Below are 15,104 nucleotides of genomic sequence, written 5' to 3'. Positions count from 1 at the left end.
GAGGAAGTAAAAACATCACCCTTCTAATCCACCCCCTGCCCTCCCCATTACCTGTTTCAGCAACGTGTAGTTGGAACCGTCCAGGCTAAGCTTCCTAAGGTAGTACCGATTAGCAAAGATCAGGAAAGGCTCATCATCTGTGAAATGAAGACAGGAGAATCAGGGCAGATGACCACTGCAGGGATGGCTCTCAAACATGGAGGCGCTCAGAGCTCTCAGTAGGACAGCAATTTCTGGCATCTCATTTTTTTGTTTCAAGGCAAATGGCTGGAGAAAGTGCCTAATGGCACAAACAACCGTGGCTGATGCCCCTGAGCATCTGGTATGGCATAGTTTTGCACCTACCACCCATCAGGCCAACCCCTTTAAGTTCTCTGGGCATGGGTGGTTGAAGGCTATGCTCAGAAGTTGGACCAAGATGGAGAGTACAAGGAGGCCCCATGAGGCCTATAGAAAGATCTCCCCCTCGCATTGGTAGCATGTGGGCTGGGGAAGGAGTTTTCTAATGCATTTCGTTAAAGGGAAGCAAAATGGAAGGAGGTGAAGAGGTAACTATTAGAAATGCTGAGCAGACAGGATTGGAACTGGGAAGGCCCCTGATTTCATTTCCTAATAGAAAGACTCAACCAATTAATATGGCTGTCTGTAGAGGAAACAGGAGAAGTAATTTAGTCTGGCTTCTGTTCTCCACTGACAGAGAAGGACCAAACAATCAACACACATGAAGATGCTTTATACTGAATCAGACTATCAATCCATCAGGGTCCGTATTGTCCAGGGGTTTTTTTTTGTAGCAGGAACTCCTTTGCATATAATATTGAAGTAGTACAGCACCACATAATAGTTTTAAATTGTAACTGTATTTTATTGGGTTTTAAATTGTAAATATAAATGTTGTTAGCCACCCTGAGTCCGCTTGCAGAGTGGGTGGGATAGAAATTTAAGGTAAATAAATAAATATTAGGCCGCACACCCCTGATGCAGCCAATCCTCCTGGAGCTTACAGTAGGCCCTGAACTAAGAGCCCTGAAAGCTCTTGGAGGATTGGCTACATCAGGGGGTATGGCTTAATATGCAAAGGAGTTCCTGCTTCAAAAAAAGCCCTGGTATTGTCTACTCAGACTGACAGTGGCTCTCCAGGGTCTCAGCCAAGAGCCACATCATCTACTACCCTGTCTTTTTAATGCTGGGGACTGGACCCTTTCTGCATGCCAAGCAGAAGCTCTACTGTTGACCCACGGCCCCTCCCCTTGACAACACTGTCTGCTCAGACTGGCAACCGCTGTCCAGTTGATTATGCAGAGATCTTTCATGTCATCTTCCGCTTGATCCTTTTCACTGGAAATGCTGGGTATTGAACCTTCTGCATGCCAAGCAGATGCTCTATTGCTGAGCCACAGTCTGTCATGAGCCCTGACGAGGAGGAGTTGGAAGGGTTAACAGACCTGGAAGAGTTCCCAGCCAATTCCTCAGCTGAACAAACAGCAGCTGACCCATCAATCACTCTCCAGGCATCAGTGTCAGCTGTTGACGATCAATCTCCTCCAAGCTCACCTCCTCCCATCTCAAGAATTTGAAGCAGGCTCCGGAAAGAGCTTTCAGAGTGAAGACATGAGGCACGCCGATGCTTCAGATCTCTCAGCCCTGAGTTCTAGCAGAGTCACTGCCACCCAGGGAGCAGGCTGATTGAGACTCCCATATAGGACCCACCCAGGACCTGGTAATCTTGTGGAAGCAACAAGTCTATTCTCTGGCTTGCCTCCATGCTCCCTCCTCATTCCTGATCCTGATCTGCTTGATTTCCTTGGCACCCTGACCGTTTGGCTTTTGGACATTGACTTCTGATTCCGGTTTGTGATTCTACATTGGTGACTTGGCTCCTGGACTCTGACCTTGGACTGGCTTTGGGCTCCTGCCTGCCTGCACCCTGAGAATGTGACACAGTCCTTCTGGTTTACCGTTCAAGAATCTGACAGCTAGAGAAACCCCACAAAAGCCTAACATTCCCGGTCAGGGAACAAAGGGAGCCTGCTGTTTGATGCTGATTTCTGAGGCTTTGGCAGCTCCTCACCTGTGACAGCTTTGCAACTGGTGGGGTCATCAGGCTTCACCATGTAGCCGTCCACGCAGAGGCACTTGAAGCTCCCCAGGGTGTTGTAGCACACCTGGCTGCAGGGGTAGGTGGTTGTGCACTCATCGATGTCAATGCAAGTCTTCCCGTCATCCTTCAGCCGGAACCCGGGGCGACATCTGCACTGCAGGGGGCAGCAGAAAGTCATTACAGGTATATGGGCAGTCTCCTGGGGCATAGCAGGGAGCTCCTCCATTGTGATACACTTGCAAGTGTACATACAGGCAGAAGGATAGCAATTCGCAAAGCCAGAAATGGTGGCTTTGTGCTCTAACCTGACATAACGTTATCTCCCTTTTGTGGATTTATTTTTAAGAACAATTTCTTCTTAAAAATTGTTCACTGGACCCCTGTTGTGTTTATTACACACTTAAGACTCTTGTTGTTCTTCTTTTTTGTATGTATGTATATTTATTTATTTGTTTGTTTGTTTATTGGAGCTGGATAAGCACACCCACTAGAGTAGAAACTACCAGGTCCAAACTTGTAGCTGTACAAGGCCCTCAGCTGAGAGAAACGATCAGGCTGAACTTTGTTGCCGGATAAACTCCCCGGTTGTGGAGAAACTATCAGGCCCAACTTGGTAGCTGAAGAAGTCCTCTAACTGAGGAGAAACTACCTAGCCTAACCTTGGAGTTGGAGAAGCCCCATGTTTTCAGGAAAATCTTCAGAAACAGCCTTGTTGTTAAGCCCCCCACCTGAGGAGAAACTATTAGGCCAAACTATAGTGCCAGTTAAGCCGCCCCAGTTGTGGAGAAACTACTAGGCCCAACCTTGTAGCCGATTTTGAGGTCCTCACACTCCTGGGAGCAGCCACTGAGCTTCTTGTTGAGGCACTCGTTGATGAAGCAATTGAGCTCGTCGGAGCCGTCAGCGCAGTCATTGTTGTTGTCGCAGAGCAGATGCTCGGAGATGCAGTTCCCATTGTGGCACAGGAAAGAGGTGCTGTTGCACTTGCTCTCTGGAATGACAAGGAAGAATCATGACACAGGATATGCTTCAAGGAACTCAAGGCAGGGGTGTTTTTGGGCCAAATTTCCCCCTCACACTCTGCAAGTGCTCTGTATGTGGCTGGCCTGCAGCACAATTCTAACAACATTTGTACAAAAGTAAGTCTGACTGAGTGCAGTGGGATTTACTCCCTTATTAAGTGCATTTACAATTGCAGCTCCAAACCCCTCCTAAGCTCCCTCCACCAGCAAACCTCAAACTGCACAATGCCCACGTCATCTGAATGCAGTACAAATTGCCCTTTTGCACAATTTTATTTAAGTTATTTATAGTACACCTTTCCCAGTGAGACTCAAGGCAGATTACATAATGTAAGCCATTGCAATCAACAGAATGTAGAGACATCTAATAAAGAACTTAATAGCTCTAAGGTTGCAGAATGCAGGAATCTGAAACAAAGCATAAATACTAAACAATGTAAGAAATGCTATTATGTATTACCCTTTTAAACTGGTATAGAAATGATACTATTCCAAGCAGGGCTCTTTTTCTAGCAAAAGTTCCTCTGCATATTAGGCCACGCCCCCTTGATGTAGCCGGTCCTCTAAGAGCTTACAGGGCTCTTAGTACAGGGCCTACTGTAAGCTCCAGGAGAACTGGCTACATCAGGGGGCATGGCCTAATATGCAGATGAGCTCCTGCTAGAAAAAGAGCCCTGATTCCAAGTCTATTAGGCCCTGAATTCTTTCTGCTGTCCTTGGGAGGTCAACTGATCCTCTTATACGGAGATGATATAGTGCTGTTGTCCTTAACTTGCATCAGTTTAAGAAGGATGCTGCAAAACTGGGTAATTTTTGTAAGGTTGAAACTTTAAATATTAATTTTGCCAAGACCAAGGTAATGATCTTTGGGAAGAGACCCTGAAGATTAAATTGGTCAATACATGGCAATTCAATCAAACAACGTAACATGTATGTAGAACTATAATGCAGTGAGAGCAAGATAAAATGCTGCTTGACTTTCACTATGAAGATTCTATAAAATTCAAATTTCTACCCCAGGCAGCCAGGGATCCAACCTGATTTTTGTGGGTCCCCAGTCTTATATCTTGCTATGCTCCATGTTTGACAACGTAAAGCCAAACGTTCCTTATTGCTTATATTTCAGCATTTTTGTTAGCACACTTTTGTCTATATTTACTTTTTTCCCAAAAAGAATGTCAGATAATGCTTTCTTAGACTTTCATCTTGGGACTTTCTTAGACTTTCATCTTGGGATGCCAGCCTCCAGGTGGGACCTGGGGATCCCCTGGAATTGCTGCTCAATGCAAGACTACAGAGATCAATTCCTTTGGAGAAAATGGAAACTTTGGAGGGTGGACTCTATGGAATTGTTCCCCACTGAAGTCCCTATCTTCTCCAGACTCCACTCCCAAATCTGCGGAATTTCCCAACCTAGAGCTACCCTTTGACCCTTCGTTGGTGGCCAGGGAAGACCTGGAAACTCTACTTTCATCAGATTCCATATAATGCTGGCAAACACCTTAAGGGGGCAGCAGTGTTAATAGATTAACTAGCTGAAAGCACTTAGGGCTTTTTTTGTAGCAGGAACTCCTTTGCATATTAGGCTATACAGCCAATCCTCCAAGAGCTTACAGGGGTCTTATTACAGGACCGACTGTAAGTTCCAGGAGGATTGGCTGCATCAGGAGAGTGTGGCCTAATATGCAAAGCAGTTCCTGCAACAAAACCCCACCCTGCTTATAAACATTTACATTCGTTCAGCCCCCACTGTCACCAGTAAAAAAACCTCTAACCGTTTATTCTCCATGTGCAATACAAGTAAGTTGTACAAGTCCACCAGTTTCCTTTCCCCACAGCAGCACCTACCTGTGCCGGAGCAGCGAGGATTCTTGGGCGCCTCGTCGGAGTGGTCGTGGCAGTCAAACTCGCCGTCACACTCCCACTGCTTGTGGCTCAGGCAGCGGCCGTTGGCACAGCGGAACTCGTTGGGGCCGCATGTGGGGTACTCTGAGGGAAAAGCAGGAAGGTGGGAGAGGAGGAGAGGTCAGGTGATGCTGGGGTGGATGGCAGAAGGAAAGAAGAAAGGGTACTAGGCATGGGCACTAAGAAAAGAGGAGATCTGGAATGTCTTTACAGTGCGAGGATTCTCCTTTAGAAGAAAACGAATCAATTTCACAAAGGAATAGTAAAAACAAATTTCTGCATGCTGTTCAATAAAATGACTTTTAAAAAACCAAGAAAATAGTCTTTGTTGCTTGTTGAACAGGTAGTGAATGTCACTGCAGGGAGGGGGCAACAAATATTCATGCAGGTTTTTTGGAAATACTTCTCCCCCAATAAAATAGCGCATTTCTCCTTTAAAAATCTAAAGTAGGGTATATTCATCAGTACACAGTGCCACCTCTCAAGTCCAAGTTTCAGATCTCGGGCTGCACTCACCACATTCTGGAGATTCATCCGAATTATCGCCACAGTCGTTATCGTGGTCGCAAACAAAATGCTTGGGGATGCACTGTCGGTTGCTGCACATGAATTCCCGCTCATCACATGTATTGTTGTACACTGAAATCGGATACCACAGGTGTAGTTACCTTTCTTTTGCCACTTTTCAACAACTCAAATCCTTTCAACAGCATAATGCTAATTCCTTAGATTTAAAGCGTCTAACATGAATTCTTCTCTGCTTTGAAGTCTGCATCCATTCTTTAGCACAGAGGGAAATTGTGGCTAGGATTTGTATGCCTGCTTCTTTCCTCTTTGCGCTAGTTTTTGCAGCTGCCCCACAAAGAGATCAAAGATGAAATTTGGTCTTGCGGGGCAGACTGCAGACTTCACGCCACTGGGAACAAAATGCCTCATATGTATAAGGATATTTGGGGCTGACATCCAGGGGTCTCAAGATGGTTAGAAGACTACTCTGCCACTTAAGACTTTTGAAACTTCCTATATGTTCACTTCATGGCATCTTCCGATACCTAGAAAATTCTGAAAATAGGAAATTTGACTGGCCGCCTTGCTGACGTGGGGATTCAGGGGTCTGCCTTATAGTGGTTGACCTCCTTTCTCCAAGGTCGGGGACAAAGGGTGGTGATAGGGAAGGAGTCATCCCAGCTTCACTCACTCACATGTGGTGTGGCTCAGGGTGCAGTTCTGTCCCCGATGTTATTTAACATCTATATGCACCCCCTTGCCCAGATTGTCAGGAGGTATGGACTGGGTTGTCACCAATACGCAGACGACACCCAGCTCTCTCTATTGATGGGTGGCCAGTCCGACTGTACCCTGGAAAATCTGGACCTGGCTCTTCAAGCTGTAGCATCCTGGCTCAGGCTGAGTCGGCTGAAATGGAATCCGATGAAGACGGAGGTTGTGACTGATATATTTAAAACTGTTTATGTTGTTTTATGTGAATCATGGGATCCCCATGTCTGTTAGCCGCCCTGAGCCCGCCTGGCGGGGAGGGCGGGATATAAAAATAAAATATTATTATTATTATTATTATCTATCTGAGCCGGGGTGGTCCAAGGGGAGGGGAGCAGCTGCCGGCTCTAGATACTGCCATTGATACTGGCCCCTAAGGTCAAAAGCTTGGGTGTGCTCCTCGAGTCCTCCCTCACAATGGAGGCCCATGTAGCGGCCACTATTAGATCCGCCTTTTTTCATCTTCGGCGGGTGTGGCAGCTGGCTCCTTTTCTGGAGCACAATGACTTAGCAATGGTGATCCATGCTACTGTCACCTCAAGAATAGATCACGGTAATGCTCTCTACATGGAGCTACCCTTGACACTGACTCAGAAACTACAGTGAGTGCAGAACGCTGCGGCACGGCTGCTAATGAGGCTCCCTCAATGGGAGCGCATTCAGCCAGTGCTGAAAGAGCTGCACTGGCTAACTATTGTGTTCTGAATCCGTTTCAAGGTGTTTGTATGGCCTTTCCCCATATATCCCCCAGAGAGCACTGAGTTCAGGGACAAAAAATCTGCTGCCCACCCCTGGACCAAAGGAGGCCAGGTTGCGTTTGACATGAGCCAGGGCCTTCTCGGTGGCAGCACCAGAGTTATGGAATGCTCTCCCGGAGGCCATAAGGGCCCTGCGGGACCTTCCTACATTCCGCAGGGCCTGTAAGACCAAATTGTTTCGACAGGCCTTCGATGCTTAAACTGAGAGAGAGCTGCCACCTGACATCAGCTAGAGTTCCCGGTGACCAACCGTCTGAAAAGCAGAACCACCAACATAGTAATGGTACAGCACCGTGGAATAGTTTTTAAATTTTAATTGTATTAATGTTTTATAGATTTTATTGACTTAAGTGAATTCCTTATTGTTTTAAATCGTATAAATGACTGTTGTAAGCCGCTCTGAGTCCGCTTGCAGAGAGGGCGGGATAAAAGTCTAATGTAAATAAATAAATCTCTCTGTCTCTCTAAAAAGGAGGTGAAATTACAAGCAAGGGTTTTTTTGAGCAGAAACGCACAGGAATGTACTTCCAGCTGGCTTGGTGCCAGGGGTGTGGCCTTATATGCAAAAGAGTTATTGCTGTGAAACAATGGTGATGTCAAGGGCTCATTTTGTAGCAGGAGCTCCTTTGCATAGTAGGCCACACACCCCTGATGTAGCCAATCCTCCAAGAGCTTACAGTAGGACCTGTAAGAAGAGCCCTGCCACAAAATGAGCCCTGATGATGTCAGGGGGGTTTGGCCTAATATGCAAATAAATTCCTGAAGGTCTTTTTCTACCAAAAAACCCCAACCCAACATTCTAAGGGGTCCTTGGTATCAGCCAGAAAGCAGAAATTTGCTAAGTGTGTCATTCTAGAAACTCCAGTTCCCATAAAAGTCTGGAAATGGGTGATTTCCATGTCTTTACCCCCAAAATGGCCATTCCTAATCATATTGGATTGTTCATAGGTTATCTTGTGCTGTCTGATCACACTGCTTTATTCTGTGGTCTGCACTGATTCTTGGCAAGAAAAGTAGACTAAAAATAAAGCAAGCAAGGTAAAATACAATGGGGGAAAATAAAGTGCTGAAAGGCAGTCCAGGGTTTCAGGGACAGAAAAATCTGTGGGTAATCCAGAGCCATCTGTGGTACCCAAACAGTTCTACACAGATGAACACACAAAAACAACCTGCTGGGTAATGGGTAGGTAAAACAATTCTCTCAACACTGTGGCCCTGGCTCAATTTGCTCTCCTCTCTCCACCCACACTTGCTTCAAATGGCAGATCCAATCACAGATCTCCTCATCTTCATGTCACGTCAGCCCCTCAAAGTAACCCTCTGAGGTAAGTTGATGGGAGGTCATTCAGGAGCTCAGTAGGGGACCCTCAGTGCTGGGAAGAAGCAACTCACAGCAGCCAGCAGCCAGACTTTCATCCGAACCATCAGCACAATCTTTGTCCCCGTCACACAGCCAGCGTTCTGGCACACACACATAGGTGTTGGGACACTGGAAGGAGCCTGCAGCACAGGTGGTGAGACCTGGAGAAGACAAGGACAACAGTAAAAAAGGACAGTTAGAACATTGGTTGGTCCTCCCTGAGAGAGAAAGGGGGTGAGAAGGAGGGGGAGGAAGTTCCTCCTGGAAGGAAGGATTAGTTCCTGCTCTCCACACCACTGCCTTAGTGTTTCTAAGACCTTATCATCCTCCTTGCTTCTATAGAGCCGCAATCAGAATGCAAAACACTTTGTAAGCTAACAGGTAGAACAGAAATTCTTCAAGTACATACAGAAACTCATCTGCTCTTTATTCTAAACCATGACCCCTTATAGAACAAAAACCACTTCCATTATAGAATTGAAGGATGTAGTGACAGAAATTACAATTTAGATACATTCCCTCACATTTAATAGCGTTAGGAAACTAATAGTTTGGGGAGGGATGGTGTCTCAGTGGTAGAGCATCTGCTTGGTAAGCAGAAGGTCCCAGGTTCAATCCCTGGCAACTCCAACTAAAAAGGGTCCAGGCAAGTAGGCGTGAAAAACCTCAGCTTGAGACCCTGGAGAGCCACTGCCAGTCTGTGTAGACAATACTGACTTTGATGGACCGAGGGTGATTCATTATAAGGCAGCTTCATATGTTCATATGATTTGCCCTAAGATCACCTAACCTGAATTCTAGAACATGGCTTAGACTTGTATATAACAGTTCAGCTGTTTTTGCTATTGTCATTATTTATTTAATTAATTCATACCCCCACCCTAAATATCCCATGAGTGGGCTCAGGGCAGCTTACAACATAAAACCCATTAAGCAATAAAAGCTATAGAACAATGAGTAGCACAATAGACAGTAACAAAGACCCATGGCTCATGTAAGGAAGAAAATAGGTACTCCAAAAAATTCCAGTGCCCAAATAATATCCAGAACAGCAGGGCACTGGGAAAGGGGCCATGAACAGGGGAGGCCAGAATGGTTGAATGTCCGCTGCCTCAGTCAAAAGCCTGGTGAAACTGCTCCATTTTACAGGCCTTATGGAACTGCAGTAAGTCCCACAGGGCCCTGATCTTGAGTGGGAGCATGTTCATAACCAAAGTTGTCTAAAGGAAGTCTTCATTCACTATCCATGGACACAGAAATATTCCAAAGGACTTTTCCTCTCACCTTGAAGCACTGGAAATAGTGGAACGGCGTTAAAAGGCACCCTATTAATTTCTTTTGAGATGACACAGTGGGTGGGTTTTTTTAGAACTGGGTTTCAGAAAGAATTTGCTTTGTTTTGTTTTGTCTTCTGGCTTCCACCGCAGCACAAAGCTTGGTTCCTTTGGGCAAGTTATCACAAACAATCTGTCCAGTATAGATTCTTCTCCGCCCCCCGGCATGCTCTTTCTTTGTGATCTACTACCTTTTCACTGTAGTCAAGGTCATGCTGGTTGATGGCGAATGGACATCCTCATCTCGGGGGCAGTGAACTAAACTAGATGACCTCTGGGCCTATGACCTGAACAGAAGCCAGGATGGTTCCTCCCCTTGTTTCCTAAATAACAGTCTCTAACTTCTCTCTCAGAGCTGTAGAACCCGGAAGTTCCATCCCATTTTGCTCTAACCCTCACAGCTCATGAAATTGTTCCTATAAAGAGATATAATGTAGTTTGCTGTGATGTGGATGGCCCAGGCTAGCCCAATCACAGCAGATCTCAGAAGCCAAATAACATCAGCTCTGGTAAGATGAAGATGATGATATTGGATTTATATCCCGCCCTCCATTCTGAGTCTCAGAGCGGCTCACAATCTCCTTCATCTTCCCCCCCCCCCACAACAGACACCCTGTGAGGTGGGTGAGGCTGAGAGGGCTCTCACAGCAGCTGCCCTTTCAGATGAAGAAGATAGAAGATATTGGATTTATATCCCGCCCTCCACTTCGAAGAGTCTCAGAGCGGCTCACAATCTCCTTTACCTTTCTCCCCCACAACAGACACCCTGTGAGGTGGGTGAGGCTGAGAGGGCTCTCACAGCAGCTGCCCTTTCAGATGAAGAAGATAGAAGATATTGGATTTATATCCCGCCCTCCACTCCGAAGAGCCTCAGAACGGCTCACAATCTCCTTTACCTTCCTCCCCCACAACAGGCACCCTGTGAGGTGGGTGGGGCTGGAGAGGGCTCTCACAGCAGCTGCCCTTTCAAGGACAACCTCTGCCAGAGCTATGGCTGACCCAAGGCCATGCTAGCAGGTGCAAGTGGAGGAGTGGGGAATCAAACCCGGTTCTCCCAGATAAGAGTCCGCACACTTAACCACTACACCAAACCGGCTCTCTTGGACAACCTCTGCCCTTTCAAGGACAACCAAGTACTTGGATGGAGGACTACCAAGGGAATCCAGGGTTGCTATGCAAAGGCAGCCAATGGCAAACTGTCTCTAAACATCTCTTGCCTCAAAAACCTTACAGAGTCACCTTGAGTCGGCTATGATTTGACAGCACTTTCCACCACCATTGTAGTATAGTGCAATGTTTTTGTTGTTTGTTTCACCTAAAGGTGTATAATTTAAAAAAAAAAAAAGTATTTTGCCATTTAGGTCTATTGGATCTGAAAAAAATCCAGGATTCCTGAAAAATCCAGGATCCCAATATTGGTAGAGTATTCACATCTGGAATTTTTCCAACAGACCTCAAAAGAAAATACCATTTAAAAAAAAAGCCAGTCCTATCATGGGCTGGCTTAGCCTCTCCTGAGGCCTGGTTTAAACTGCAGGAAAAGCCAACACAAATAAAAATGAAATAATCAGCTGCAGAATTTCAGTACCCTTTTGTTTTATGTTTCAAACCTGAATGCTCTTCTGTCCTGTACACTGTATAAACCCCAAAATTTGTTCTCAGTCTCCTTCGCAAGACTTACTGCAACGATGGTCTTCATCCGAGCCATCCCCGCAGTCATCTGCGCCATCGCACACCCACAATTTGGAGATGCAGCGGTGATTGTTGCACTCAAACTTCACTGGGAAGCAGAATTTATCTTGGGAAAAGAAATCAGGAGAGTGTCACCACTGGATAATAAACACTGGTCCCATGTCCCTGTACTGAAGCAAAATAGCTCAATCACAAGGAAATCAGTCCAAGAAACATCATTTCTGCAGGAAAAAAAATGAGGAAGAGCATTTGAAGAGTCAACTAGTGAAAGCCATAAGCCCTGGAGAGCCAATGCACATGCTCAAAAGCCTGGTGCAGACACAGCACTTACTACAGTGTGTTTCATCCTCGCCGTTTTCACAGTCGTTCTCCTTATCACATGTCCAGGTCATGGGAATGCACCTCCCACTTGGGCAGGTGAAGTAGTTGGCAGGGCACTTTGATTTTCTCACAATACCTGGGGAGGACGTGGGAAGAAGAAAGACGGAGAGAGAAATGAGCAGGTATGACTGAGAGCTAATGTAGTGTATTGGTTGGGGTAGATCTGGGGAGCCAGATTCAGATCCTCCTTTCTCTGCAAACCGGTATGAGCTTGTGGCAGGGATTCTCTCTCAGACTAACTTACTTCCTAAGCCTACTGGGAGAATAAAATGGAGAAGAAATGGGAAGAATCAGATACACCATCCTGAGTTTCTTTGAGGAAAGGCAGAATAAAAATGTACTAAAAGTTTAGATGAATACCCAGTGATGTGTGAAAAGGGGCGGGAGGAGGAGGAATAACAGAAAGCAGCAAAGGAGCATTACACAGGAACACCACCAGGAACTCTATGGTGCTGGCCTTCATGTACTATTGTCACCAACTGGACAAGGAAAAAGAGATTCCAGCTGGGGTCAATAGGGTCATTTGTTTAGGTATGAGATCAAGGGACTGGGAAAGGATTTTCACAGGAAGGAGAATGTAGGAAAGATCTGTGATCCTTGCATCTGTGGACTGCAACCCAGAATGCACATGCAGGAAAAAGCACATCAAATTATGGGCAGATCACCTGTGATCTCTGTTACAGCATAAAATATATAGAAAAACAGAGCTATCCATCAATTGGACAGGGAAAAAGAGATTCTGGCTGGGATTCATACAGGGCTAGATCTACCTATTTTTGGAGGGGGAGGGGTGCAAAGTTAAAAAATGGCACCCCCCACTACCCCCTCATGAAGATCTATCTATTTTTGGAGGGGAAAGAGGTGATGGTGGCGCTCCCCTTGCTCTGGTGCCCGGGGCGGCTTCCCACTCTGCCCACCCCCCCTAGATCCAGCCCTGGATCCATAGGGTCATTTTTTAAGATATGAGCTCAAGGGACTGGGAAAGGATTTTCACAGGAAGGAGAACACAAGAAAGATCTGTGATCCTCGTATCTGTAGACTGCAACCCTGAATTCACATGCAGGAAAAAGCACATCAAATTAGGGGCAGATCACCTGTGATAACTGCACATGAATCTATGTTGCAGCATAACATATGTAGAAAAACACAGCTATCTGTCACAAGTGGTGATACATGATCTGCACAATTTTTTCCCTTACATACAAGGAGAATCCCTGTAGGAATTTGGCCACATTGGAAATGGATTGAAAAAAGGAACATCCAAGAGAGTCCTGACTGTTTGCATGGACTGGTAAATGTTCTCAGGGGACAGCCCTGTATCTACATCACTTGTATATGACTTTAATAAATCCTAACCATATTCACTTGAGCACAGGCTTGTGGAGTCGATAACTGGCAGATCCTTACAGTAAGTCCAGAAGAAACCAAAAGGGTTTCTCCTCAAGGAGAAGTTTCTCCCTTCCCAAACTGGAAGTCCACTCCAGTCTGCTTGGGTTGAATGCCTATAATGCCTTGGATGGCCACAAGGGCTGGTATCTGTCAGTCGACAGGTGCTCTCACCTGGACAGTTCTGCTCATCTGAATAGTCTCCACAGTCATTGCTGCCATCACACACCCAGGATGACGCATAGCACAAGGACGTGTGCTCACACTTCAGGAAGGTGGTGCCTTTTACTCCCAGTTTGAAAAAGCTGCTGCAGTCCGTGGCAGCTACGCAAAGGAAATAGAAATACGCACAATCACACACATGTGCCACATGAAATCTACAGAAGAAGCATACTGATTTCCAGTTTTCAGAATTCACCTCCTGGAAGGCTCACCAAATATGGTTGACAGTGCTTACATTTGATATCTGGAACACTGTTATTTTCCCCTAGATTAAAACCACAGACACTACACTGCTTCTGGGTGTCCCCCATATCTATCTACACCAATTTGGTGCAGTGGTTAAGCGTGCGGACTCTTCTCTGGGAGAACCAAGTTTGATTCCCCACTCCTCCACTTGCAGCTGCTGGAATGGCCTTGAGTCATAGCTTTCACAGAGGTTGTCCTTGAAAGGGCAGCTTGTGGGAGAGCTCTCTTAGCTCCACCTACCTCACAGAGTGTCTGTTGTGAGGGAAGAAGATAAAGGAGAGTGTAAGCCGCTCTGAGACTCTGATTCAGAGAGATGGGCAGGGTATAAATCTACGGTCCTCTTCTACAGCACAAGCTCTACCTGGAGCATGCCCTTATGCTCCTTCATTAGGAGAATGACACTACTTATATATTGACAGGAAAAGGTGTGTGCGTGGAGGGGGAGGGTCAATACTGCATGGAGCCTCCCCACCATAAAAGGCAATGGACAGAATAGCAGATGCATCTAATTGATGATGGAAAGTGCCATCAAGTCACAGCTGATTTACGGTGACCCTGGAGGGTTTTCAAACCAAGAGATGAAAAGAAGTGGTTTGTCATTGCCTGCCTCTGCATAGCAACCCTGGACTTTCTCGGCAGTCTTCCATCCAGGTACTAACCAGGGATGCTGCTGAGTTTCCAAGATCAGACTATCCTGGGCCATCCGGTTCAGAGCACATCCGATTAGGTGACTTTTCAGCAGAAGAAGGAAGGGAGGAGGAGGAGATTGGATTGATACCCCACCCTTCACTACCCAAAGGAGAGTCTCAGAGCAGCTGCAATCTCCTTTCCCTTCCCCTGCCCACAACAGACTCCCTGTGAGGTAGGTGGGGCTGAAAGAGCTCCGAGAGATCTGCTCTTGAAAGAAAAGCTCTGAGAGAACCAGGGCTGGCGGAAGTACAGACCTGGGAAGGCTGAGCAGGGGCGGGGCATGTGCTCGGAGCCGGCCCTGCCTTGCCATGGCACACCCAGCCACCACACCAACCTGCCACAACCACTCAGCCCTTACCCCGCCACTGCTACCCAACTTCAGGTTGCCAGGCGAGGCGGAGGAGGGCAGTGAAGAAGTGGGCGGCAGCAAGGGTGAGCACAGCGGCAGCAGGGAAGGGGCACTAGGGGTGGCGGGGCACTTGCTGCCCACCTGTGGCCAGGTGGTTCCCTAGGCAGCCGCCTACCTGGCCTACTGGATTGCGCTGGCCCTGGAGAGAATTTGTGGTTGACCCAAGATCACAACAGCAGCTGCGTGTAGAGTCCACCCTCTTGACCACTACACCAGACTTGCTCTCTGCTATGCAGAGGCAGTCAAGAACCTTTGGCAGCACCTTGGACACAGTTACGCTGGTGGGGGATGTTTTAAGTGCTTGTTCCCAGAGCCCCTAA

General features: G+C 46.7%; 1 protein-coding gene across 6 annotated transcripts in view; it reads right to left on the bottom strand.

Annotated features, from left to right (window-relative positions):
• Positions 1 to 15,104, bottom strand: part of LRP1 (LDL receptor related protein 1) — a 518,071-nt gene that overhangs the window by 68,545 nt on the left and 434,422 nt on the right. For all 6 annotated transcript variants that reach the window (XM_060252267.1, XM_060252262.1, XM_060252264.1 and 3 more), the window contains 9 exons: positions 13,392 to 13,541; positions 11,782 to 11,907; positions 11,440 to 11,556; positions 8,457 to 8,585; positions 5,545 to 5,667; positions 4,972 to 5,112; positions 2,905 to 3,092; positions 2,072 to 2,255; positions 52 to 137 (listed from right to left, as the gene is read on the bottom strand). In XM_060252267.1, the coding sequence (XP_060108250.1) occupies positions 52 to 137; positions 2,072 to 2,255; positions 2,905 to 3,092; positions 4,972 to 5,112; positions 5,545 to 5,667; positions 8,457 to 8,585; positions 11,440 to 11,556; positions 11,782 to 11,907; positions 13,392 to 13,541 (1,244 nt within the window). The remainder of the gene's footprint in view (positions 1 to 51; positions 138 to 2,071; positions 2,256 to 2,904; positions 3,093 to 4,971; positions 5,113 to 5,544; positions 5,668 to 8,456; positions 8,586 to 11,439; positions 11,557 to 11,781; positions 11,908 to 13,391; positions 13,542 to 15,104) is intronic.

The sequence above is a fragment of the Heteronotia binoei genome, chromosome 13, assembly GCF_032191835.1.
Source record: "Heteronotia binoei isolate CCM8104 ecotype False Entrance Well chromosome 13, APGP_CSIRO_Hbin_v1, whole genome shotgun sequence".
Lineage (NCBI taxonomy): Eukaryota > Metazoa > Chordata > Lepidosauria > Squamata > Gekkonidae > Heteronotia > Heteronotia binoei.
The sequence above is the reverse complement of the archived record's forward strand: the minus strand, read 5'-3'. Positions and strand labels throughout refer to the sequence as shown.